Source organism: Sorex araneus, chromosome 10 (assembly GCF_027595985.1).
Source record: "Sorex araneus isolate mSorAra2 chromosome 10, mSorAra2.pri, whole genome shotgun sequence".
NCBI lineage: Eukaryota > Metazoa > Chordata > Mammalia > Eulipotyphla > Soricidae > Sorex > Sorex araneus.
Window position 1 is genome coordinate 1,312,765 of NC_073311.1, and position 27,947 is coordinate 1,340,711.

At 42.5% G+C, this 27,947-nt stretch overlaps 1 protein-coding gene across 1 annotated transcript in view; it reads right to left on the bottom strand.

Moving 5' to 3' along the window:
- Window positions 1-1,108: 1,108 nt before the first annotated feature.
- The window catches only part of ALDH1A2 (aldehyde dehydrogenase 1 family member A2), a 105,459-nt gene continuing 78,620 nt past the window's right edge, over window positions 1,109-27,947 (bottom strand). The window contains exons 9-14 of the mRNA XM_004602617.3: window positions 15,452-15,554; window positions 13,946-14,130; window positions 11,090-11,254; window positions 10,308-10,465; window positions 9,699-9,773; window positions 1,109-2,939 (exon numbers count right to left, since the gene is read on the bottom strand). Coding sequence (XP_004602674.1) covers window positions 2,867-2,939; window positions 9,699-9,773; window positions 10,308-10,465; window positions 11,090-11,254; window positions 13,946-14,130; window positions 15,452-15,554 — 759 coding nt within the window. The 3' untranslated portion in view covers window positions 1,109-2,866. The remainder of the gene's footprint in view (window positions 2,940-9,698; window positions 9,774-10,307; window positions 10,466-11,089; window positions 11,255-13,945; window positions 14,131-15,451; window positions 15,555-27,947) is intronic.

Here is a 27,947-nt window from a genome sequence, read left to right on the forward strand (position 1 = left end):
GAGAAACGTTATGCTTTTGAAAATTATCAAATCATGTCTGTCTGATTCTGGTCCTGTGATGTGTCAGTTCCGTAACAGCACCTTTCTAGAGTACTTTAAAAGGATTACTCTATGGCCTTCTCATTCTCATTTTCTTCCTGATGGCTCAAGGAACCAAACCCAAGGTAGATTCCCATGGACCCGTACCTTTATGTTTTAGAGTTGGCCATGTTCGGTCTGTATCTCAGAGGGAAAAGACCTCAGTCATGAAAGCCAACAATCCAAGACCAGAGAGACATGTCTCTTCCTCCCTGAGTCTGGTCTCCTCCATGGACACACCAGCAGTTTCTGTTTTGGGTCACTTGACCAGGACTTGGGTGGATATTTGAAGTTTAAAGAAGTTTAAAGAATGAACACTATCCCTAAAAGGTCACCTCTGAGTGTAAGTAAGCTCAAGTGGTCACACAGTTCCCTTTGATGGCATCCTGTGGACGGCTGCAAAAACACTGTGTCCGGCTGTCAGCTTTGGAGATAATTTCATTTTGTTATTAAAGTACTGATTTATATTTAATAAAAAAATTTAATATACTGCTGACTTTGTATTTAAAAAAAAGTAAAGTACTGCTAAGTTTCATCAGCATAGGAGCACTAGTCATGTAGGTGGTTTTTGTGAGAACAAAGCCCTAGGCATGTCTGTTTTAGTCTTCTGTTGGTTTGAGGAAAACACCTGGTGGTGCTCAAGGGTTACTCCCAGCTCTGTGCTCAGGGGTCACTCTGGGAGACTCAGAGGACTATATGGGATGCCATCAACCTAACCAAGGCTGGTCTCTTGCAAAGCAAGCACCCTATGTGCTGTACTATCTCTCGGGCCCCATCGTGTTAGCTTTTGCAGAGATTATTTAGAATGAAAAACATCATTCTTTGTTTTTTTACATAGTCATACCTGCTTTCCACATAAAACTGTACACACATGTGATTTTTAATAATGTCAGAAAATGTGGGTTATGTTTGCCTTCCCACATTCTGCCAGGCTTCTATTCAGGAGCAGGAGACAGTCACCATCCATATGAACTGAGAAGACCCATATGGTATGACATAAAGACTCAGAACACAGCCAACAGAGTACAGAATATAAATGCTTTATTGCTAGCACAGAAGTTTTTTTTAAGTAAATTGAAAGAAATAAATCTTCATTTTCACATTCTATATTGCAGTTCAAAGGTAACTAGCTGGTTAATGGGTATGTTCACTTGGACAAACACTACAGGAAGAGAGCATGACATTTACATGGAGAACTCAGAACTGTGGTGACTCTCGAGGCCAGGGGCCACTGAATACACAGTCTTCTGCATGTAACAGCAAGTAGAGATTTCTTTAATCATGAGTAGGTAAGGATTATAAATAGAAAACTGATATGGATAGAAAGCAGAAAACTGTTAAATACACCAGGCTACATATGTGTTGTCCACATTTCATATACTCTAGGTTACATTTGGTACTTTTAAATAAGTGATCTTCATCTAGGTTATAGTGAGACTGGATTAGATGTAGCAGGTGGAGAGAAGGAAGGAGAGGAGGCTGGCACTACCCACACCAGGTTAGTGGAGTCCTGGGGAAGCGGAAGAGGGGAGGGCTGGGAGGAGGGCTGCTTCCTGCCTCACCTGGGCAGGCTGAGAGGCAACAGTGGGTGGGGACAGGGCCTCCCTGTTTGATGGAGAAACTTGTGGGGGAACATGGCAACTGTCCCAAGCGAGAACTCTGTGAAAGGGGAACTTCCAGAACTGGCCAGGCTTTAATCAGCTGCCAGTGGGTGTAGGGGGCATTAGGACATGATGGGCCAAGGCCATGCTGGGGACACTGAACAGCAGGTGCTAGAACAGTGAGGGTTGGGACCCAAAGTCACCACAGATTTCATCTGCAGAAATAATTGCATAATAATAATGGTCAGCAGTATCAGAAGTGGAAATATTTCTGCAAGGCACCCAGAATTATATTTTTTCTAAATCCTGGAGATTACTGAGGTTGGTTTTTGTTATGTTTGGGGTTGACTTTAAAGATAAGCTTTGGAAAAGACCTTATTGGTGTATGAAAACACAACAACCCAATCTCTGTCTAATTCCAGAACCACCGAGAAAGAATTCAATGTACCCCTGGGCACCTGAGTGCACACATATGGGCCCAGGCAGTGTGTTTAGAAGCTGTGAACCCCACAAGATGATTTGGAATTTTATCTCCTCTCTTCTGGTGCTACATATGGATGTTAAGAAAGACAGGCCAGGCCAGGAGGCTCCTGAGCCTCGGTCTCCTCACCGTGCATCTGCAGTGTGTACCAGACCCTGGCCTTCCCAGTCTGCTCTGGCTCAAACTAAAACCATTGCGTGTTTTGCTTTGAAGAAACGGATAACATGAAACGGTAATTTGGCTGCAAAACCTTGGAAAATTGTTCCCGGCCCAAACATCTGCCCCCAGTGAGCTCAGTTCAGATCTCCTCGGAGAAGCAGGAGGGCGACAGTGTAAGCAGAACTGAAAGCAGCGAGTGGGGGACTATAGACAATGGCCAGGCTCCCTTTCCTCCAGCGAGAGAAGGGAACATGTCAAGTCACACAGCTCCCCTACTTGGCCATGGATACAAGAGACCCTGGACATGACTGAGACCAGTTCACCTCCCTTCACCCTGCAACCCCCAACACTTGGCATCTCTAAGGTGTTCCCTTTACAGAGTGCCAAGAACAGGCCGGCTGGTCTGCGTTAGTTACAGTGACCAGCCTGGCCTACACACTATCAGCAAAATCTTTAAACAAGGAGTGAGCGTCAGCTTTGGATTCCTGAGAGCTGGCCCCCAGGGGAAGCAGAGGAGAGCTGGGCAGGCTGGCCTCCACCTGTCTTCTTAGGAGTTCTTCTGGGGGATCTTGACTGTCACCGTCTTGATTTCAGAGTACTCCCGCAAACCGAACTCACCCCTGGAAAACAGAAAGGACAGAATGAGCCACCAGAGGCCATTCTTTTTTTTTTTTTTTAACTTTTTATTAGTGAATCACTGTGAGGTACAGTTACACACTTACAAACTTTCGTGCTTGTGTTTCAGTCATACAATGGTCGAGTACACATCCTTCCACCAGTGCCCATTCTCCACCACCGATGATCCCAGTATCCCTCCCAACACCCCCACCCCGTCCCCTCCAGAGGCCATTCTGGTGCTGTGTTCAGAGTTGTGGGGGGAAACAGCTTCTGTTCTGGTGCACGGGCACCACCAGAACTCCATGGCAGAGCTCTGGTGCATGTGCGTACTTCCTAGTGAGGGACCGGCTGACCAAAGGAAGCCTCCCAAAAGCAGCCCAGATTTTCCCAAGATGCAGGGGGCATTTGTCTTCGCACTCATGTGCAGAGAGATGACAGTTCTCGACCTCTCAGAGAAACATATCAGGCTAACCCTGGGCTGGGCCTATACTGACTCTTGTGACAGGCCCTGGCCCCCAACCTCTGAGCTGGGCTGCTATGCCCCAGGGCACTGGCTCTTCAAAACAAGGGGCAATCTCTCCTTCCTGAGCCCTTGCTCCCAGCATCAGACCAACTCAGAGAGGTCTGTGGTCTCTTTCCTGCATTACAGGAGGGATGAGCCTGGATGGTCCCTCCTGGGATGTGGTGTCCTTGTTAGCTCCAGCCAGGCTCTGAGTCTCTTTACGACCAAGCTCAGTGCAGGCTGATGCACACAGCTTTTTCCTGCCCTGGGGCAGTTTCTAATGTGTCTCTTCATTCTGGATATCATCTGCCTCCTGCCTGGAGCCAGGTCACTCCCTCCTCACTTCCTGGCCTGGGCACGCACTTGAGGGCAGACTTGGAACCACTTTCCTCCCACCCTGCTCCTGGAAGAGGCCGTGGGAGATGTCAGGAGGCCTAGGGTGGTGAAATACCACAGGTTTGGGTGTTGGCAAAGGTGGGACTGGTGGAGCCTGGTGTGGGATGGATGGAACACACAGCTCCCAGCCAGGCAGAGGCCTGGTGCCTAGAGATCTGTGCGCTAGTATCTCCCCTGGAACTCTGCAACCAATAGAGGTAGAGGGAGGTCTGAGCTGCAGGGACAGAGGGCATGTGGACATAGGGCCTGCCACTCAATAGGAACCCAGCGGCTCTCCTGTGCCCAGGAAGCTCAACCAACCTGAAGAGATTTCTGACCTCCAAGCCCTGGCAAAGATTGTTTCTTTGTCAGGTCTGGTGAAGACCCAACAGGATAATGTGCCCTGTGGGGTCCTCTGGGTTCTGGAGAACCCTGCTCTAAGTCCTCTGGAAGTCCAGAGGTGAAGATTCTTGACTCTTTCTATCCTGAGCCTGACCCTCAACTCCACTCAGCAGATTCCGAGGGCCTGTGGGCTGCAGTTTGGAGGAGGACACAGGTTCCCTGGGGAGACTCTGGGGACCCATGTTCTGCTCCACAGCCACTACCATTTCTTCCAAAGCGAGAATGAGCTTGGCACCACCTACCTACAAGGAATTATAGAAGAGCCTCCTGTCTCTGGGTCAGAGAGCTGCATCATGCACCCTCTCAGATTCAACCTGAAAGCTGGGAGGATTCCTCCCAGGCTAAATTTTTTTCTGTCCTTTTCTTGGGCTTAGGGGCTCAAGTTGCTTTGGCTTACAGCATTTTTCAGAGGAAGGTCCCCAGATCACCTGCATCCAAATCAATCCAACAGTGTATTAAAAATGCAGGCCCCATGACTGGGAACTGGGTTCAACGGGACTGGGAGCAGAGGTCCTCTGCCCATTTCCCCCTGTCCCCAGTGACCCAGCAATCATGCCCATAAGCCACCTCTGGCTGACACCAGATAATCGGCCACCATCCAGATTGCATGTCCTTCTCTCCCAGAAAGGAACACAACATGATATTCACCATAGCCATGCCACTGGACCCCATGCCAGGCTGTTTCACTCGAGGCGCCCCAAGAGGGGTGGGTGAGGGGTCCCCTGCTCCAAGGGACCCAGCCTTGGGTGAACCTTTTCCTGGACTGCTGTGCAACACTTCTTACCACACACTCTACCTATACTCCAAGAGTACCACACCACATTTGATAGGGTTCAAATAGTAGGCAACCCATCATAGAGGAAAATACATACATATGTATACATATATACAATATACGGATGTTCAACAGGCTCAACCTTTAACATGTTAGTGATATCTTATAGAAGGTCTTAATATAGACCGCCCTTAATATAGACCTGCCAAAATAGAACAATATTCACACTCTTTCCTCTATGGATACTTTTTTGTAGCATTTTAAGTGTTTATTTTTTTATAACAAACAATACAAAATATATTACTTTGGTTCTGCTTTGGGACAGGGATTGGGGCTTGGGATGGAAACGTCCCAAATATGGTGGTGAGACGGTGTAATGGTGGTGGGATTGGTGTTTGAATATTAAATGTAATCAAATATTGTGAACTACCTTATAAAAAAAAATTAAAATTCAGGCCCTGGGACTGATGACGGAAACAGAACCTGTGCAGTGCTTAACCAGTACCTGGTTGGCCGCAGGGATCTGCATGTATTGGGTGTGCTCATGACAAGTGGAAGATGCCTTTGTCTACAAGACAATCATGATGACGCTTCTCATCTCCAAAGCCTGTGGAAATGTGCCAAGGATCATGGCTTTCATTCCTTTTCCTGGAGTTGTGACACAGTTCTTTTTCTTTTTTAATAGTTTGGGCTCTAGATTGACACCTTGTCTCAGGGGGAACCTCTCTGAGGAAGCAAGGACAGGGCAGGAGGGAAGCTCAGCCCACAGAATGAGCTGCAGGGAAGCCAGGACACTCTGAGGCTGTCTATGACTTTGGGAGGCAGTGACCAGCCATCACTAACCTGCAGAGGGCAGCCCAGTCCACAGCTTGATGTGGGAGCACTCAGGGCCTCCAGCACTTCCCAATGAGAAGCTTATTTCCAGAAAGGTCTTACTTCTCTTCTCTGTTCCTCTTAGAGAGGGGCACAGAGGAGCTAGTGACTGAATAGAGGCTGGGCCATGAATGTCATTCTGTTCAGCTCCGAGACTTAAAATGAGGACAATGGGGCACAGGGACCTGGTAGATCCTGGGTTTGAGTCATTCTCTTTATTTTAATTATATTTTGGGTCATACCCAGGAGTACTCAGGTCTTACTCCTGGCTCTGTGTTCAGGGATCACTCCTGGCAGTGCTCAGGGGACCATACGGGGTGCCAGGGTTTGAACCTGGGTTGGAAGCATGTAAGGCAGGTGCCTATGGCCACTGCATTATCGCTCTGGCTGAAACAGCTATTTTCTACCATACAAAATCAATTAAGGGGAACTTTCTGGGGGCAAGTAAGAGCAGAGAACCATCTAATTTAGACACGACAAAGTGAGTCACATCAAAGAGTGTCATCTCCTAATTACTTTTTAGTTACACTGGGAAGAGGAAATGACAAAAGTATCTACAAGACGAATATCAAGATGCTCTCCAGTCCCTCAGACCACTGATCTGACACAACAGAACTATCTCCAGGGCCATATTTTGAATCCATGTGTGTGTTGCGGGGGAATGGAGGAGTGGGGCAGGTGGGGGATTCACAATGATGGGAGAGACTGGTGGTGAACAATGTCACATTCTGAATCCCAACCAGGGGCCTTCCTAGAATGAAGATATGGGTTATCCCTGGGATTAGAAGCCACCATGCTTGTGAGATTGTAACCCAAACATGAAAGCTTGTAACTATCTCATAGTGATTCAATAAAATTTAAAATTTTTTTTAAAAAGAAGCCACCATGCAGCAATTATCCATTAGAAGTCTATATCATGCTCATGATAATTCGCTAATGAGCTGTAACCAGATCCATGTGAGCAGAATTCCCAGAACCCTACATGGGCACAGCATCACAGGCACACACGGGGTAGGGGATGAAAGAAGTCAAACACATCTTGAGAAGAAGAAAGTGCCACATGCAAGTGAAGAAGAGATCGCTGGAAGACATGATGCCCGCAGACCAGCTGGAGGAGCACAGTCAGCCAGGAAGCAAACACGTGCCGGACCCTGTGGCAGGGGTCAGTGTGCCAAGCATGAGAGAAGCACTGAAAGCCAGAAGCAAAGCTTCAGATTAAAGCAGGTCCTCCTGGACAGAGATGACACTGATGACACCAACTGAATCAGAGGTTCAGTTTCACCGTGCGTTCAAAGCAACATTTTAATTAAATGAAAAGGACTGTCCACATGACAGTCATGGTTTATTAGTGATGATGGGAGCAGCTGGGTTTGTCAGACACTTTGACAGGTGTGTGGCAAACTTAATTCTAATATCTAACAAGCACAGCTTGAGGAATAGAGGTTTTTTAATTATTCCCATTTCACTTGAGTCTGAGGCTCAGTGAGCAGCAGGAGTTTGTCCACAGCTGCATATGTATTAAATGGTAGAGACAGAATACACATCTGAGCAATGTAGTTCTAGAAATTCTTCTCGAGTCCCAAAACAATACCAATTTTACGATTTGGTGTTAAGGCTAGAACTTCTCAGCTAAAATAGCTGAGGCATGCAAATCATCTGTGTTCTTATGGAATTATGGATTCACTGAGCCTTCCTCAAGAGCATGCTTATTCTGCCTCTTTCCCCACCAATACCTTGTTTTGTCCACCAATCCTGAAATCCTCTCTCCATCTACCCAAACTCTCCCTCTTTTTTTTTTTTTTTTTGCCTTTCGGGTCAAACCCAGTGATGCACAGGGGTTACTCCTGGCTCTACACTCAGGAATTACTCCTGGCAGTGCTGGGGGACCATATGGGATGCTGGGAATCGAACCCGTGTTGGCTGCGTGCAAGGCAAATGCCCTACCCACTGTGCTATCACTCCAGCCCCCCAAATTCTCCTTTCTTTTAAAGGCAATTCAATCTTGGCATGAGAAGAGACTGATAGTTTTCTGGCCTCTTCAGTCTTGCAGTGATCTTCCCCACCTCTCAACCCTTAAGCCATTTGTGTTTCCTTAAATCCTTCTGCTTACTTCAATCTTGTCACTATTATGACTCAAACAATATTCAAAATGCCTTACTGTGCTGCAGTTCCTCTGAGCACCGTTACCTGTGTACAGTGAACCTTGTTTCGAGGTTGATGGTGAACTGTTTGCTCTAAACAAGGAGGGAACAGGCATGGGACCTACTTCCTTCATGAACCATAGGAGTAAGAAAACACGGATCCAACTCCTTTCAAAATGAGCAAAATTAGTGTTATTTTTTTTTCTTAATAGGGGGGTAGGTGGGTTGTCAGTTGAAGAAGATGTTGGCCATCAATCATCATCATTATGACTGAAAAATATTCATTTGTTTCTGTTGGCTTCAAATAAAATCCCCTTTCAGCCAAGTTTCCCTTTGCTTCAGTCCCCTTTTCAGGACTTTAATAGCTCTGGAGGACTTGACTCAGTTCTGATAATGTGCTTGAAGTGTCCTTGGGCCCATCATCATGAACTAAGAGCATCTGGAATCACTAACACCTTGCATCTCCCAGATCTGCCACTTGCTGCCTGGGCAACTTGGACAAGTCACTTAATTCTTTAAACCCTCAGTTTCCTTTATAAACTGTCTCTAATCTACATAAAGGCGTATCTTTCCCACCAAACCTGTAAAAAACAAATGAGACAAAGCAGGCATCAAATGAGGGAGAGCTACCAAGGCTAGTGTAAAATCCTTCTCACTAGGCTTCTTCCTCTAGCCTCTGTAAAGATATTTTCTATATGCCAAGAATCTTGGCTTTTTAAACTCTCATATCTCTTCAGCTGCCATATAATGACTTTTGCAAGTCTTAGATTGTGATTCAACCACCAACATTTCTGCTTGTATTGTACAAGTTTCCTCCATTCATCCTGTGTCCTAACTTTGCATTCCCAATTCAGGAGTTTAGAGGGTCAGATCATGCGATGGAAGGGAATAATATGGGGAACACATAAAATGAATTAACAACCGAAAGTCAGTCCCAGAAGCTGCCAGAGTAAAGGGAATTATGGCTGAGTGCAGAACTCATGGCAGCAATTCTGCTACTGGAAAATAAGAATATGAAAAAGCTCTAGCTTTCATGTAAAAGCCCCTAGTTCTGTATATATATATATACACACATTTATATAACATATATCAGTTAACATATATATAACATATATATCAGTTAACATATATATCAGTTAATATTTTTAAATATTGTGAGGCAAAACCAAACATTTCACGGACAATGGGTTGGCAACTGATGACCTGTGTTTAAAACACTCCAAACTGTTTTGTTCATTTATAAGGTCTTCTCTAATCACACCAGAAAAAAAATTCTTTTTTATTTATTTTTGGGTCATACCTGGCGATGCTTAGGGTTACTCCTGACTCTGCACTCAGGAATTACTCCTGGCGGTGCTCAGGGGAACATATGGGATGCTGGGAATCGAACCTGGGTCAGCTGCGTGCAAGGCAAACACCCTACCCGCTGTGATATCACTCCAGCCCCTCATTTTTTTTATCAGTATGTATAACCTGATTGAAAAAACTTCTATGCATTGTATATAGCATTTTGGATCATTAATTTTTCTCCATCCCATTTCAGGTTAAAGGAGGTGAGTTTTGTTGATCTTTGTTACATGCACTTTGTTATATGTGTTCAACAACTGATGAAAGAGAATGAAATGATTTTGTATTTATCTATGCAGATATTTTCAGTCTCTATCTGCAAGCACCAGAAACTTTGGGTACTCACATTTCTCTTCCATTTCCAGACATCTTGAATCCCCCAAAGGGGCTCTGGGCATTTAAGGCATTGTAACAATTGATCCTGAAAGAAGAAAACACAGAACCATTAGTGGGAATTCTATTCGTAGAGAAATAATAACACTAGCATGATATTTCTTTGAAAGGTTCCTCAGTTGGGCAGATAGCCCAGTGAGTTGGAGTGTATGCCTCACAGCACCTACCTGGCAGGCTTCTGGGGAGGTAATAGAGGACTGAATACTGAGGCTGTGGCCCTGGGGGCCATGAGTACCAGTGGGTCTGAAAAGCATCACTGCACATTGGACCACCTGGCCCAGTTGGCCGAGCAGTTCTGGAAGTGGCATGTAGGCCATCCAAGTACTGCTTGGGATTGCCCCACCCCCATCCTGCCCCATGCCAAATAAAATAAAATGAAATGTGTAATTTAAGATTTCCTTTGATTCCTGATCTAGCCAATAAGGAATGTATCTTTTTACAGGATGAAATCCAATTGCCTTTGTCTTCTCTCTCCTTCCAGAGAATGTATTTCTGTATCATCCAGACCCAGAAGAATTACAACATCCTACATACCAGGGGGATACACTGATTCCGATCTTACCAAACAGTTCCAGCTTGCATTGCAGAGGACACTGTGAGGGCCTTGTTGATATCATTAGTAAAGACAGCCGCAACGAGGCCAAACTCTGAGTTATTGGCTCTTTCAATAACTTCATCCATAGTCTTAAATCTCAGAATTTCCTGAACAGGACCAAAGATCTGTAGCAAAACAGTTTGACCCCACATGGTTGCTTTGCTGTTTCCATCCCCAAAGCTCCACAGTTTAAATCAAGTTTATTCTGGCTTTATCTTTTTAAAGACACTTCGTTTTCTCAGCAGAAACATGAAAACATACCCCAAATATTTCCACCAATAAGATAGCATAAGAGACTACCTTCGAGTGTGTTGACTGCTCAATTCCCCTACCTCCTGGATCCCTTTGATTCTACCAAGCTTCCTAAAGCAATGTTTTCATGTCACTCCAGACTGAGGACTATTGCTCTGGAATGTTGGCTCATCTGCTACTGCAGAAACATGAAGATGCTCAGATACAATTTCCTGTCCGTGGGGGAAACCAAACTGTTGCCAGTGTGCCACTGGCACACTGCAGCCTACAGTTGTAGGCTATTACATGGATTCAGTTGGCTAATAGTAGCCGCCTAGCCACCATCCACACACTTGCATTTTTAATCTTTTCGTCTTTAGAGTGAGAATTTTATAGTCATTACTGCTGTTACATAACAAATATAATTCAAAGAGCTGTAAGCTCTAATTTCTACTTGAAAGGCCCAGCAGACCATCCCAGGATCAGCATAGATTTAGTTAGAAATATGAAGCTGATACCTCCTCTTTGGCAATCCGCATGTCATCGGTGACATTGGAGAACACTGTGGGCTCAATGAAGAATCCCTTTCTCCCCAGCCCTTTGCCTCCACACTCCAGCTTGGCCCCTTCAGCCACTCCACTCTGGATGAGTTCCAGGATCTTATTATATTGTTTCTTATCAATCTACAGAAAAAAATCACCCAATGAATTCATGTGAAGGCTTCCATGAAAAATGAAAAAAAGCACTTTATTTGTGACTGTTTTCAATTCATAACTACATCTAGTCAACTAACATATAGTCATAACCCACTTTTGACCAATGAAAGATATTTATTTTGCATAATCTCAACCTAAATATTAAAAATTCTATAAATGCACAGCTTTGAGGATACCACCAAGTCAGAATCATCAGTTGTAAATGTCGGTAATTTTTGTAAATAATGACAGACTGACTTGTTGATTACTTATTGATTATAAGAGGAAAAATTAACCTTAACAATCAAATGAATAGTTTTAGCAAGTGGTAGGGATAAAAACTAAATGATAAAGACAACAGATAAGCTACATTGTGCTACACATCAAATCTACTGGGACTTACTTTTAATGAAACTCCTACTACACGTAGCAGGAATGATCATATTTAAAGAATGAGGGTTTGCTTCCTACTCCATAAACTAAGGTGAGCCTTTTGGTGAAAATCATAGTCATTAGTAGAGAGTGTGAAGGGTGTGGGGAGAATGGCTAGGGAGTATGTAGTATGGCACAGTAATTTTGGTAATAGAGGTGCTGAGCATTTTACCACTACAACAGAGGTATTAAATTAAGCCTCTGAAATAATGCAATATTACAAATCAATGACAAATCAAAGACAAAAGGACCAAAAGCAAATAAAAGGACAGTTTTGCCTCCCTCAAAGTTAGTTATTGTTCTATTGTTATGGTAAATAATGTAAAACTATAAAACCTAAATTTACTTGAGTTTGAACTACTCAGCTAGAATATTAACCTTCTCTCAAAAGGCCCACAAACTTGAGAGATGCTGTTTCTGATTGGGAAAAATACAGATCTACTGATCCGGAGGAGATGAGCTCAGCTCTTCCTTTAAAAATTACTAGAATCAGGCTGGAGTGGTAGTAAACAGGTAAGATGCTTGCCTTGCATGAGGCCAACCTGGGTTTGATTCCCAACAGAATCCCACCAGAATTGATCCCTGAGCACAGTCAGGAGTGAGCCCTGAATACAGCCATGTATGGCCCCCCAAACAAGCAAAAAAACCTTCTCAGGACCTGAGGGAAGAAGCAGGAAGTAGTTGGGGGGAGATGACATGGGGCAGGGATCAAGAACTGTGAGTACACTGGTGATGCAGAGGGGTGGGGCGGCTTTAGAGTCAACAGGACTGAAAACATGAGACCCAAACTCAAAAATGTCCCTGTCAAAGGAACAGGCTGGAGGGCAGGAGGGACCTGGGGAAACTGGTGGAGGGAAGTTGACATTGATGTGGGATTGCTGCTGGAATATTGTATGACTGAAACTCAACTATGAATAACTTTAAAAATCACAGTGTCTTAACAAAACATTGAAAATTTCAGAATTTTACAGAATTTATCTACAGTTAACATAGGAGTTCTATGTGGAAATATCCCTTGATGGTCACAGAGAACCTGCAGAGCTAAAAAGGGAATTCGGAGTTGTGTTTTTTTTTTTTTCTGGATGGGCACTTGGCTGAGCACAGGTTGTCCTCCTTTACCCCTGGCTCTGCCCTATGAGGTCCCTCCTAATGGCCTTGGGGACCAGTGGGAGTTGAAGGATTGAACCCGGGCTGATCACATGTAAGAGAAGTGCCCTACCCACTGCACTATTGTTCTGGCTCCTAAAGAGTGAGCTTTGCTGAGCCTTCCAGCCAACACAGTGTGTGAGCATTTAGAGTGAGAGCAGAGGGAAAGTCCATCTTCATTTCTGACACATTCGGAAGCCACAAGTGAATCTTCCCAAAGCAAGGTCAAGTTGACGGAGAAATTTCTTGGTAGCAGATAAAAGGATAAATGACTCTGGGAAGAAAGAGCCCAACTCTCCTGGACTGCGGTGTTGTTAGGGACCTCCTCCACTCAGCACTTACGGCTGAGAGTGGGTCCTAGAGCCAAAAGTCATTTTTTACCTTCCCAGGTCTTCCTTGGAGCTTAAGATACTCCAACCTATTTCCAAAGTTCAAGTAGCCTTTGAGCAGCTCGAGTTCTTTAGATTTTCAGGTAAAAAATTTAGAAAGGGAAAGAGAAGCCTAAGAAATCACAGTACTTCACTGGCCATTCTTTCTTTTTCTTTTCTTTTTTTTTTTTAAATTGAATTACCATAGATAGAGCATGACAAAGCTTTCATGATTGGGTTTCAGTCATACAATATTCCAACACTCATCCCTCCACCAGTGTAATTACCCACCACCAATGTTTCTTCTCACCCCCTTCCCAAACCACTCCCCACCCCAGCCTGTCATATGGCAGGCAGCAGGTACTTCTCTTTCTCCCTCCCACTCTCTCTCTTTCTCTCTCTCTCTTTCATTTTTGGCATTATGGTTTGCAATACAGCTACTGAAATATTATCATGTATATCCCTTTACCTACTTTCAAAATTCAGTTCTTGTCCAGAATAATCATTTCCAACTATTGTTTTCATACCGAACCTTCCTCTATCTTAACTCCCCTCATACCCCCCACAACACTTGTGGTAATTTCCAACCATTGACCAATCCTCCTACACTGGCCATTCTTACAGTAAGGCAGAGGAGTAAGGAAGCAGCAGAAAAGCATGAAGATGCTGTTTTTCAGAGTCAAGCTTCTGTGCTTATCAAGGGTTAAGAATGGGAGGGTTATAATTTCTCTACCTGGGGTCCCTGCTCAGTGGTGGGGTCGAAGGGACTCCCCACTATGCGTCTCTTGGCCCGTTCCACACTCCTTCTCACAAACTCTTCATAGATGGATTCCTCAACAAAGATGCGGGAGCCAGCAGTGCAGCACTGGCCTTGGTTGAAGAACACACCCTGGTGGGCCTGCTCCACTGCATAGTCCACTAGGAGAGCAAACAGACACACATACAACACTTGACCCACAGCATGACTTAACCATAGGGTCACTTCCCTCCCCTTTTCCAATCACAATGCAGAACAGTGCCAGAAAGTCACTGCATTTTGGCTGTTAATTTACATATGACTATAAGGTCAATGGCTGCTAGGCTGCCAATTTTAAGAAAAATATCATTTTAAATGTAAAGTTAACTTTTTAGAAACACTCTAATATTTAGAGTATTTAGGTAATCTCCATACTGCATTTGGTTTGTTAACTACCAATTTGCAAACACTTAGAACCTGAATGCATTGCATTTATAGACCTTGTAACTCTGTGTTTAATTAGTATTTTGGTAAATTTATCAAACTGTAACAGTAGAGTATCAGCTTCGAAAACAATAATTTCCTTTATACTTATGTGGAATTCGGTAACAAAATAGGATACTCATTTTTCACCTCATTCATCCTACAATTCAAGACAGTTCTAATAAATCTCATGTGCAACAAATGAGTCAGTCAGATCATCAATGTCATCTTGTCAATCAGTGCCTACCCCTAAACAGGAATTCAGATAAAGAAAATCGGGTCCTTTTGATAGCCAGTATAGAAAACTGAACTCTGCAAATTCCAAGTGAATGCTGAAATTCAGGTGATTTACTCTCTGACCTCTTTAAGTGGGCAGACTGGGAAAGGAAAATGTGGGAAGGGTTTGGAATTCCATTCCCTGGACAGTGTCTCAGATCAGCATCCCCACAGCCGTGCCTGCGACTGCAGATAGCAGGTTCCCACTGGAGGTCGCAGGGCACACTCTTCTCTTATTTGTTCTATTCACTCAGAAGTGACCCACGTGTGGTAGCCTTACATGGAACAGGCAGAAGGGACATTGATGGCTAAACAGAGAAGGGGTATGAGTGTGGGCATTGGTGGGAGGGCTGGCAAAATAAGATTTTTCATATGATGTACAAAGCTATCAGGCAGAAAGACTGAGGCACAGTGGGATTTCAGGCTGAGACTCCCACGAAGTGTTCAGAAGCTGACGCCAGTTCTTTTGTCACTATTCAGCACTGAACTGGCTTTTTTCGCCCTTGCCTACAACAGTCAAGTGGCTCATTCATGTCTAGAAAACAAACTTGCTCCCACTGTCAATTGATAAGTGTTCATTAAAATATTGATTTATGTTTTCCCTTTGGAAGATTTTTTCTTCTTGAGTTTCTCCTTTTATTACTTTAATTCCCCGCTCCACTCCACCCTGTCCCTTGGTATTAAAGTAGACACATGAAGGCTGTTGCAGGAGGCACTGGATGAAGCTATGTGGGGCTGACTTACAATCGGCATCAGCAAAAATAATATTGGGACTTTTCCCTCCAAGTTCCAGGGTCACTCGCTTCAAATTACTTCTCCCAGCTGCTTCCTGGATAAGTTTCCCAACCTGAAAGAGAGGAGATGAGGTGAGGTTTCACAGGCCTTGTTGTTGGCTGAAAAAGTGGGCAGAATCTGCTCCTGGCAGCAGTCAGTTGTGTCAGTCAAAGGTCCTGCAAGGCAAACCAACCCACTGAATGCCCACAGGAACGACTCCTGTGGTCAGCTTGTGTGGATAACAAAAGCCAAGGTATAGTTTAACATCTATGGTTCATTGACCTGGAAGACTGCTTTAGTCCTGTGATACTTGTGGGATCAACAAAAATAGGGTTAAAGCTGGGATATTAATTATGAAAAATTTCTGTAAAGACATCTGGCAAACAAAATGTGACACGAGGCTCCACCATTGACAGACCACTTCAGGATTCTTCAGGCCTCTAAAACTGCACCAGTGATGTTTGTGTAGTGCTGTTAGCTTTGGAGTCTGATTTCCAGGGAAAAAAACAACTGGTGTCTCCTGAAAGCACAATGAATGTGAAAAAAAAATTCTGTATCTCCAGAAATGTCAGGTATAACTTTAATTACATGATTTGAGAAGACATTAGACTGTAATTCTTCCTCTGTTTAGCCTATACACAGATATCTATAAGGAAGTTGAATGGTTGGAAATCTTTATTTGTGCAATGCTTATTTATGTGGAACTTAACAAATTACAGGCAAATTTTGGAGAAAGCATGTATCATTGTGTTGCAATTCCATTTCCAATAAAATTCAAAGAATCAAAAAAAGAAACAGAGAAGCATTTCTTCAAGGAAGAATATACCACCTCACATTTCCCTGACTTTCTCCACAGTTTTTAGTACTGCTTGTTGTTTTTGCTGAATGAAGTATGTGAGAAGGAGTGGGAAACACTAGAATGATCTTTCTCATATGTGAAATATAAAGAAATACAACAGGGAATAACAGATGTATCTGTCTCTCTAGTTCCATCCATGTCATGGGAAATTGAATGTTTTGTGCCACAAATATATACTACATCAAAACTGCATGGCATAAATACCAACTCACAAACCACTGGAACAGAATGGAGAGTTCTGAGTTAAACCCCCATATTTATGGGAAGTTAATACAGAACAAAGGAGCTAAGTACATAAGGGGAGCAAATAAAATATCTTGAACAAATGGGTTGGGAGATTGGACAGCCATATGTAACGACATGAAATCGAAACTGTACCTCATATCATTCACTAAGGTAAACTCGAAGTGGATTAAAAACCTCAAGATTAAACCAGAATCCATTGATCACATCAAAGAAAACATAGGCAGAACTTTCCAGGAAATGAATCCAGAGGTATTTTTAATGAGATCAGCACAGAGGAAAAGACAAAAATAAACCTAAACAAATGGGGCTACAATAAATCAAAGATCTTTAGAACAGAAGAAACTAGAACAAAAACAAAATGACATCCTACTGAATGAAAGAAAATATTTTCACTTAAGATAAAGGGTCAATATCTAGAATCTATAAAGCACTCAATAACACAACAAAATCCAATAATCCTATTAAAGAATGGGGAGAAGAGATGCACAGACTTCCCAAAAGAAGCAATAAGAATGGCCAGTAGGCATTTGAAAAGTGCTCATCATCACTTCTGATTAGGGGGATGAAATAAAAGCCAGAGTGAGATAGAATTTCCTATCAGTGAGAACAGCAATAGCAAAATGTATGGAAACAGCCAGTGTTGGGGTTATGGTGAGAAAGAAACCCTCACTTGCTGCTGGTCAAAATGTTGTTCAACTGCTATGGAAAGCAATATGAATATTTCTCAAAAATGTAGAAACAGAATCTCTCATTTAACCTAGCTATAACAATTCTTGGCATCAACCCTCTCCCCAAACACAAAAACATTAATTCAAAAGTACACAGGTAACTATACTTTTGTTTCTCCAGGATATATTCCCAGAAGTGGTATTCCTGGATCAAATGGAAGCTCAATTTCTAATTTTTTGAGAAGAGTCCATATTGTTTTCCAAAGGGGCTTGACCATTTGGCATTCCCACCAGCAGTGTAGAAGGGTCCCCTTCTCCCCATATCCTCTCCAACAGCAGTTGCTTTTGTTCTTTTGGATGTGTGCCATTCTCTGTGGTGTGAGGTGGTATCTCATGGTTGTTTTGATTTGCATCTCCCTGATGATTAGTGATGCAGAGCATTTTTTCATGTGCCTTTTGGCTATTCGTATCTCTTTCTTGGAAAAGTTTCTGTTCATTTCTTCGGCCCATTTTCAAATTGGGTTGGATGTTTTCTTCTTGTAGAGTTCAACCAGTGCTTTATATACCCTTGATATCAACCCCATATCATATGGGTATTGGATGAATATCCTTTCCCATTCTGCAGATTGCCTTTGAATTCTGGTCACTATGTCTTTTGCGGTGCAGAAGCTTTTTAGTTTAATATAGTCCCATTTGTTTATCTCTGTTTCTACTTGATTGCTTAGTTCCGTATCATCTTTGAAGATACCTTTAGCTTCAATATCATGAAGGGTTTTGCCGACCTTGTCTTTGAGGTACCTTATGGATTGTGGTCTAATGTTGAGGTCTTTAATCCACTTTGATCTGATTTTTGTGCATGGTATCAAGGTCTAAGTCTATTCTTTTGCATGTGGTTGTCCAGTTATGCCAGCACCATTTGTTGAAGAGACTTTCCTTGCTCCACTTCACATTTCTTGCCCCCTTATCAAAGATTAGATGAACATACATTTGGGGCTGTGTGTAGGGATATTCCGCTCTGTTCCATTGTTCTACGGTTCTGCCTTTGTTCCAGTACCATGATGTTTTAATTGTTACTGCTTTGTAGTAAAGTTTAAGGTTGGGGAGGGTGATGTCTCCCATCGTCTTTTTCCCAAGAATTGTGTTAGCTATCCGTGGGCGTTTATTGTTCCATACAAATTTCAGGATTGCTTGATCCATTTCGTTGAAGAATGTCATGGGTATCCTTATAGGGATTGCGTTAAATCTGCATAATGCTTTGGGGAGTATTGCCATTTTGACAATATTGATTCTCCCTATCCATGAGCAGGGTATATGTTTCCATTTCCTCATGTTCTCTTTTATTTCATGGAGTAACATTTTATAGTTTTCTTTGTAGAGGTCCTTTACTTCTTTAGTTAAGCTGATTCCAAGGTATTTGATTTTTGGGGGCACGATTGTGAATGGGATTGCTTTTTTCATGTCCCTTTCCTCTGTCTCATTGTTTGCATATAGGAAGGCCATGGATTTTTGGGTACTGACTTTATAGACTGCTACTTTACTGTACAGGTCAATTGTTTCTAAGAGTTTCTTACTAGAGCGTTTAGGCTTCGCTATAGTATCATATCATCTGCGAATAGTGAGAGCTTGATTTCTTCCTTTCCTATCTGAATCTCCTTAATATCTTTTTATTGCCTAATGGCTATTGCTAATACTTCCAGTACTATATTCAAGAGAAGTGGTGAGAGTGAGCATCCTTGTCTTGTCCCCGATCTTAGAGGAAAGGCCCTTAGTTTTCCCCCATTGATGATAATGCTTGCCATAGGTTCGTGGTAGATGGCTTTGACTATCTTGAGGAAAGTTCCTCCAAAACTCATTTTGGTGAGAGTTTTTATCATGAACGGATGTTGGATCTTGTCAAATGCTTTCTCTGCATCTATCGATATGATCATATGGTTTTTATCTTTACTTTTGTTGATATGATGGATCATGTTGATCGATTTCCGAATGTTAAACCATCCTTGCATCCCAGGGATGAATCCCACTTGGTCATGGTGTATGATCTTTTTGATGAGTTGTTGGCTTCCATTTACAAGCATTTTGTTGAGGATCTTCGCACCGGTGTTCATCAGGGATATTGGTCTATAGTTTTCTTTGTTAGTGGTGTCTTTGTTTGCTTTTGGTATTAGGGAGATACATGCCTCATAGAAACTGTTCGGGAGGGTTCCTGTCTTTTCAATTTCCTGAAAAAGCTTGAGGAGAACTGGCAACAAGTCTTCTTTAAATGTTTGGAAGAATTCGCCAGTGAATCCGTCTGGACCTGGGCTTTTGTTTTTGGGGAGACTTTTGATTACAGTTTCGATTTCCTTGATATTTATGGGCCTATTCAGATATTTCAAATCTTCTTGGTTCAGTCTTGGGAGATTGTAGGAATCAAGGAATTCGTCCATTTCTTTTAGGTTTTCTTGTTTTGTGGCATATAGATCTTCAAAGTAGTCTCTGATGATCTTTTGAATTTCATTGGTTTCTGTTGTGATGTCCCCCTTTTCATTTCTGATTCGGTTTATTAGGGTTTTCTCTCTCTATCTTCTGCACTTTTATGTTCATCGCAGCACTGTTTACAATAGCCAGAATCTGGGAAAAACCCGAGTGCCGAGAACAGATGACTGGTTAAAGAAACTTTGGTACATCTATACAATGGAATATTATGCAGCTGTCAGAAAAAAATGAAGTCATGAACTTTGCATATAAGTGGATCAACACGGAAATTATCATGCTAATTGAAATGAGCCAGAAAGAGAGGGACAGACATAGAAAGATTGCACTCATCTGTGGAATATAGAAAAACAGAGTACAATACCCAAGAATGATAGCATATAATACCAGGAGGTTGGCTCCATAGCTTAGAAGCTGGCCACACACTGGGGGAAAGTCATCCCAGATAGAGAGGGGAACACCAAGTAATATATGATTGGAGATCCTGTGCGGGAAGGGAGATGCATGCTGAAAGTAGACTAGAAACTGAACAGGATGACCACTCAATACCCCTATTTCAAACCACAACACCCAAAAGGAAAGAGAGATATCAAATTGGAATGCCCCGCCACAGAGGCGGGGTGGGGTGGAGGGATGGGGCTGGGGGTGTGGGAGGAATACTGGGTTCATTGGTGGTGGAGAATGGACACTGGTGGAGGGATGGGCTCTTAAACATTGCATGAGGGAAAAAGAAGAACAAAAATGTGTGAATCTGTAACTGTACCCTCACTGTGACTCACTAATTAAAAAATAAATTAAAAAAATTTTTAAAAAGGACACAGGCATACCATATTCATTGTAGTGCCAAGATATGCAAACAACCCAAATGCCCAACTGCAGTTGAGTGAATCAAGAAATTGTGGTACATATACACAGTGAAATACTGTGCAGCTCTAAGGAAGTGCATATCTCACTCTACAGATGAGCAGCTTGAGCGCTAGATGCCACAGGAGCTGCGGGTTCTTAGGGGCTCCTGGCAAAGCCTGTGGGACTCTGTAGGCGATTCTGCTCCTCTCCCCTGTCCCTTCCAACCTCGCCCTTTCTCCTTCCTATCTCTGTTTACTGAGCAATTAGCATATGCCATAGCTTTCCATACCATCTCCCTCAATTTCAGAGGAATTAAAAAAGAAAACTGGGAACACCACCTTCTATTGACATAATGAGGATCACAAACAAGTTACAAAATCTGTAACTAACTTCTGTCAGGTGTTCAAAACACAAGAAAGAGCAGGAAAATCATGGGTTTTACATGTACAAGTGATAAATGTTTGGAATTATGAAAAATAGAGCTTGTCTGGCTGATTAAATTTGTTTGTCCTAATTCATAACATTTACCTAACATAAAACCTAACATTCTATGTGTTGCCACTAGGAATGTTCAGTGATTATTTCATGGCTACAGTAACTAAATAACAATCTTGCTCAAGTCTATGATAATAAGAGAATACCCGAAGAATAACTTTCCCCATTTCAGTGCTTTGCCAGTCTTTCCTTAGATACTAAGTTTGTGCTAAACACTGAAGGAAAATTTCAGATTAGTAATACCTTTTCTCTTCATTCTTGGAAAGTAAAGTTGTGGCCTTGTTTTGAGAAAGAAATGGACATGTCAGACTATACTAGAACCACTTCCAACTAAAAAAAAAGTTTCTCACAATCTCTTCATTTAACACATCTTTCTGGTCCTCCTCCTGTGGGCTAGGTTCATTTCAGGGCACAGTCCCTTACTGAAAACTCACAGCTAAAAACCCTGTCTTGTATACCTAGCAGGTACTCAGCAAGTATGGCTTTGCAGTTTGTGGAGAGAAAATTCAGGATCTAATTCAATTTTGCATCTAAACTGGTGAGATGATGATTATGCAGTGCTTGACTGTAGTCAGAGCACCCAGACCTTACCCCTGGAATCAGGGTGAGTAATCCTTCATTAATAATGGGATCAACCTTCATTAATAATAGGATCAAGCACCAAATGACTTCCCAGGACATGGTCAGTTTCCAGCTCAGATTCTCTTTGGAGAACATATTACCACCTTTGTATTCACTGAATGGAATACGGTTAAGTGTTCCCAGACATGAGGTCCCCATCATTTCATTGCCATGGAGGGGAAAGTGGTGCTGAGGAGTAGACCAGATGCAACTGTAAAGCATGGATTCTTAAGAGCAAAGGATAATATGTTCAAAACAAAGAGTTTACAAGGGAACTGAACTGAGAACTCATGAAACATAGTAGGCCTAGTGCAAGTCTACCTAAAATTTTACTTGTGTAAGTCCCAGGCAAATGTCTAAAATTAAAAGGGGTATGCTGAGGAAGAAAGAATGAACAATAGAATCTAGGATAAACTGGCTCTTCTGAGAGAAAAAGGAAGGGATGAGCAGGTTCAGTGGAAATGTGTGGCCACATAAATCTCTTAACTGTGTTTACAGCATGGTCAGAAGAGGCAAGTTCATGGGAAGAAACCTGAGGCTGCAAAGGTGCTCAGTCTTCTGAGTAGTTAAAAATAAAGTCAGTAACTCCAAGATATGTAAATCACAGGAAGACCTTACAAAGAAAATAAAACTAAGCAAGCATATTAAAAATGGGGAGAAGAGATGAATAGAAATTTCCTACAAAAAGTCATAAAGATTGTCAATAAGCATATTAATCACCATGAAAATGCAAATCAAAACAATGAGATATCACTGGTGTGAGGCATGTCACCTCACACCAGTGAGACTAGTACATGTCACAAGGATAAAAACAAACAACTAATGTTGACATGGACTCGGGAAAGAAGGAACCCTCCTTTCACTGCTGGGGGGAATGCTGACTGGTTCAACCTTTTGTGGAAACAATATGGACATTTCTCAAGAAACTAAGAATTTCCATATATCCCAACAATTTCACTCTTGGCATCTTCCAATGGCCCCCAAACTACTCAGAAAACAAAACCAAAACATTTGAGCTCCTATGTTCATTGAAGCACTATTCACAGTAGTCAAACTCCAGAAATGGCCAAGTACCCCCAAACAGATGACTGGCTAAAGAAACTATGGTACATACATACAATAGAATACTACACTGCTGTAAGAAAAAGATGAAATCGTGAATTTGCTGCTACATGGATGGAATTGGAGGGGATCATGCTGAGAGAAGTTACTGACAAGGAGAGAGATAAATATCAAATAATCTCTCTCACATGTGAGATATAAGGACCCGTTATAAGGGGGCAACAAATGGCCCAAAGTAACAATCTATGAACTGATTTCCAAGGTGAATCTTATTAGGGAAGTAAGATGGGAAGGATTGGAAAGCGGGGCGGGGATGGTGAATGATGTGAGGGGGGATGGTGGTAGGGGGAGGATGAAACCCTGAGACCAAGTTGGAGGGAAACAGGAACTATGGTGGCTTGTCATTGTTGAAATGTTGTATGCGTGAAACCCTACCACTGACAGCATTTTAAAACTAAGTCAAAGTAGCTAAAATTTAAAATGTCAGTAGTGACAGAACCCAAGACACACATAAGAATCTTGGAACTGAGCAGCTTGCTGCAGAGATGCCTCTGGACCTTGCACCAGACCGATTTCACTGAGGTGCCTCAGACGGGAACAGGCGTTGTCCCTCAACTTGCCCCCTAGGAATCCTGGCAGCCATCAACTTTTAGAACCCAAAGAAAAGTCCAGGTATGCGGGATCAGTGACAGCAAACTCCAGAACTCAAAGGATAGGAGATAGACCAGCTCTTCCCATCTCCCTGCCACATGGGACCCTGGAGGTCACACCCAGGAACTGCCTCTGGCTGCAATTTAAGTTCCTTAATGATCCAGAGACACACAAAAGAATCTTGGAGCCAAGCAGCTCACTGCAGAGATGCCTCCAGACCTAATTATCTAAAATTTTAGAATTCTAGTAGCACATGGCCAGTAGAGTTTATGCTATTCATAACAAGCAATACAAAATAAATTATCTAGTATCTGCCTGTTCAGCAAGTTTAGTAGTAGTGGGAAAATTCAAAATAACAGTGATAGGAAGGTGTAAAAGTGGTGGGACTGGTGTCAAAATATTGAATGTAATCCATTATTGTGATCAGCTTTCTGAAAATAAAATTTAAAAATATAGTGACAGAACTCATGAAACCAAGTCCTACTCTGATAAAATAGGCAACTAAAAGATAAAATAAACCACCAAACAGCCTAAAAAAGTAAATTTTGTATATAAGTTAAATTGGATAAAGATACAGATTTTGAGGGTTTTTCACCCAATCAGAAAAGATGTAACAATAAGCTCATGTTATGTCCCTTATCCTGAGACAGGGAACTTAGCTAATGGGAACTCAATTTGGACTTATGAACTATAGCTTGGCACACAGGCACCGGAGACACAGGAAGCAAACACTCTGGTTTGTCTTCTAAGAATTATTCAATCTGGGGAAGCTGCTTCATCTCATCGGGTCTCAATTGCTTCACATCAGAATGAAGGCATGACCCAAGCAGTCAAAAATGCCCTTGAGTACTCCAATCAGTTGAAGGGGGTCAAAAAGACACCTGAGATCCTGTGCATTCTGAGTTTCTTCCTTATTTATTCTGCAGTTCTGTCAAGCAAAAGCAGCTTTGCAAAACGTTCCACTGCTACACTGAATGATAAAAGAAAAAAAATGATGTCCCCATTTCTCTGCAGTTTTTTGATTAAAGAGGAAGTGATATTCATCCTATCTGTGGATTCTTCGCTTTGCACTCCGTGCAGTCTCCCAGCTGTATCTCTACACCCCAACAGACAAGGCTGGGGAGCTGGGGGTTCCCACACACATAATAGAACTGGGCTAATTCTCAGCAGGAATGTTGGCAGAGACCAGCTACGACTCCCATGCTTGTTTTGAAAAGGCTTTAAGATTGATATTGGAGTATCCCTGGAAGAGCCTCAGCCCATCAGAATCATGTTCCCAGCAGTGCAGCTGGGCAGGGAAATGTAATTTGGTGCTTGGCAAGGAAAATAATTTTTTATATATGACAAAGAACACATAAGACTTCTTTCATGCCCTTTTTATTCAAGGCTATTCATAACTAAACTCAGAATCTAAACTAGGGTAAAATTTTCCTTTTTCTTATTTAATGATCCATATTCAGATGGATTTCTTCTCAGAGATATTTCTTTATAACTACACACACCAAGGTGGTTGATTTTCCCAGAGACATGGCACCTCTAGTGATCTCAGGAAACTGGGCAGAGATGCCTCTTTTTTGCAATATATTTTTTTTGCAATATATTTTTAAACTTACACTCAGGCTTACTCTATGCTTCTCTCTCTGTTTTATTTTTTGGCCAAAGTTAGCAGTAGTAAGGACTTACTTCTGGTTATGTGCTCAGGGATAATTCATAGAGAGTTTTAGAGTGATGGGGATAGAACCCAGGTTGGCTACATACAAGGCAAGTGCCTCTCCAGTCCCTTCAGTCCTTTTACTAATTTGTTTTGTTGGACTTATAGCTTTCAGCTATGATGAAAATAGAAGTGCCCAAAATATATGTAATTCCTTGTCTTTCTGTAAGATCCAGAAATAAAAGGTCAATTCAATCTGTTTAGATGCACACTGTTCATAGATTTGCTCGAGCAGGCACCAGTAACGTCTCCATTTGAGACTTGTTGTTACTATTTTTGGCATATCGAATATGCCACAGGTAGCTTGCCAGGCTCTGTCTGCAGGCGGGATACTCTTGTAGCTTGCTGGGCACCCCAAGAGGGACAGAGGAATGAACCCGGGTTGGCCATGTGCAAGACAAACACCCTACCCGCTGTGCTATCCCTCCAGCCCAATGTTTGGATATCTATATAGATATCTATAAGAAAGCAACAGGAACAAGATACCTAACAACTTCCTGTACTGCAAGTGGGAACAACAGTTCAAAAACTTGGTAGGATATGAAATATAGAAATCAATTTAGCTGCTAACCCATCACTTCTTTCTTACCTCTTAGTCACCACATACTGTCAATCGGATCACTCTCCTCACAGGACTTGGTGTTCTTGCTCCTCCCACATAACTATCTTATGGTTGTGACTTAATAAAAATCTTCAGAGCTGGAGAGGCAGTACATTGGTTAAAGCGGTTTCTTTGCATGCAGTCAGTTCTGGTTCAAATCCCAGGCACCACATCTGGACCCCTGAGTACCACCAGCAATGATCCCGAGCATGCCACATGTGGTCATAAACCCTCCTGGACCTGAAACTGTCTTCCTCGCTATGCTAAATATGTGAGTAGGGAAACTGTGTTTTTTAACAATAGATGAATATACCATGGAAGACTTTCACTAATATTTATTGAGTTAATGGGTCAGAATAGGACAAAAATATTTTGCCAGTTTGCAAAATACTATTATTGTCACTTAACTGACAACCACTGTTCCACAGGTATAAAAGGACTAAAAATCACTGTTCCTAGAGGATTCTGGAATTCAGAAAATATGAGGTCCTTAAGGAAACCAAGGTGAGAAAGGAAAACACAGGAATCCCAAGGCGTAGCTTTGTCCCAGCAAGCAGAAGGCTCTCTAGTGGCCCGCCTGCTTTCTAACAGGGAGGAAGCCTCCCTGGTTCCGACGCCAGCTGCACCCTGGAGTTCCTGAAGCTTAAAGACATTCTGTGTTTGGGGTTGACCTCTGAACAGTCTTAGTAGTAGGGCACGGAGGTATGGGTATTACAAAGTTCCCAAGAACATTCTAGTGTACTGCCAAGGTTAAGTACCACGAGATGAAAGAATATTTAAGGGTTTTTCTGTCAAACTAGTCTCTAAACTTTTATCATTGGTTCAATTTTCAAGTGCTTAGTTTTTGTTTATTAGTTTATGTTCTGTGCTGCTTACAAATACTACTGCAAATTTCATGAAAATCTTGTGAGACAATTGTTATTGTACTTCATAGTTTGGGTGAAAACTCCCACAATCCAGAGATACTAAGAATGATGTGCTGCCAATGAATGACTGTTCCTTTCTCCCTACATCCACGCCAGCACTGGTTATTCTTGTTCTTTTTGATATGTGCCAGTCTCTGTGGTGTGAGATGGTATTTCATTATTGTTTTGATTTGCATCTCCCTGATGAGTAGCGATGTGGAGCATTTTTTTCTTATGCCTTTGAGCCATCTGTATTTCTTCCGTAGAGACAGACTGGGGGTGGGGGTGCAAAGAGGGAAATTGGGGACATTTGTGGTGGGAAATGCATACTGGTGAAGGGACAGGTATTGGAACATTGTGTGACTGAGACCCAATCACAGCCAAAAGAATGATGTGCTGCCTGAAAGCCTCAGAGTGGCCTCAATTCATCATGCCCACACAGAGCTCTGGGCTCTCTCTGCCAAATCAGAATATTCTTCAGAGGTTCTCTATCTGCTTTCGGTAGAATCCCAACAGTAAACACACCATTCACAGCTAACAGATCACACTGAGTGTCCCATACACTTCGCCATCCATTTTTTTGCTCATTATTATTATTATTATTATTATTATTATTATTATTATTATTATTATCTTTGCTTTTTTGGGTCATACCTGGCGATGCACAGGGGTTACTTCTGGCTCATGCACTCAAGAATAACTCCTGGCAGTGCTTGGGGGACCATATGGGATGCTGGGAATCGAACCCGGGTCGGCTGCGTGCAAGGCAAACGCCCTACCCGCTGTGCTATCGCTCCAGCCCCACCATCCATTTCTTATGGAAGACTCCCCTTTTCTACTTGAATATTTTTAAAGAATTGAGAATTTGAATTTTCTGGTCTGCTGTGATAGGAAGCAGCCCGATCTCAGGCCAAAGGCACCTCATATTCCACCAACTGGATGAACCAGGACCAGTATCATACCTATTCTACTCTGTTGCTTTCTAAAGAAAGCAAATTGCTGAAAAGTAAGTAAGCTAGCAGAATGAGGGTCTACACCATACTCCTCTTACTCTTTCATACTTACGTTTTGGTTTAAGAATGACAGTAGAGGGGCAGGAGAGATGGTAAAGCATGTAGGGTGGCTTGCCATGCACACAGCACATGGCATCCCATCTGGTTCCCAAGCCTGCCAGGAGTGATTTCTTAGAACAGAGCTAGGAGTAACCCCTGAGTATCCCCCAAAACCAAAACCAAATCAAAAGAATAACAGCAGAAGAGGAATAAGGCTAATCCTTGAACAACTTGAACACTTCAATCACCTTAACACACCAAACAAATCTTTTTGATT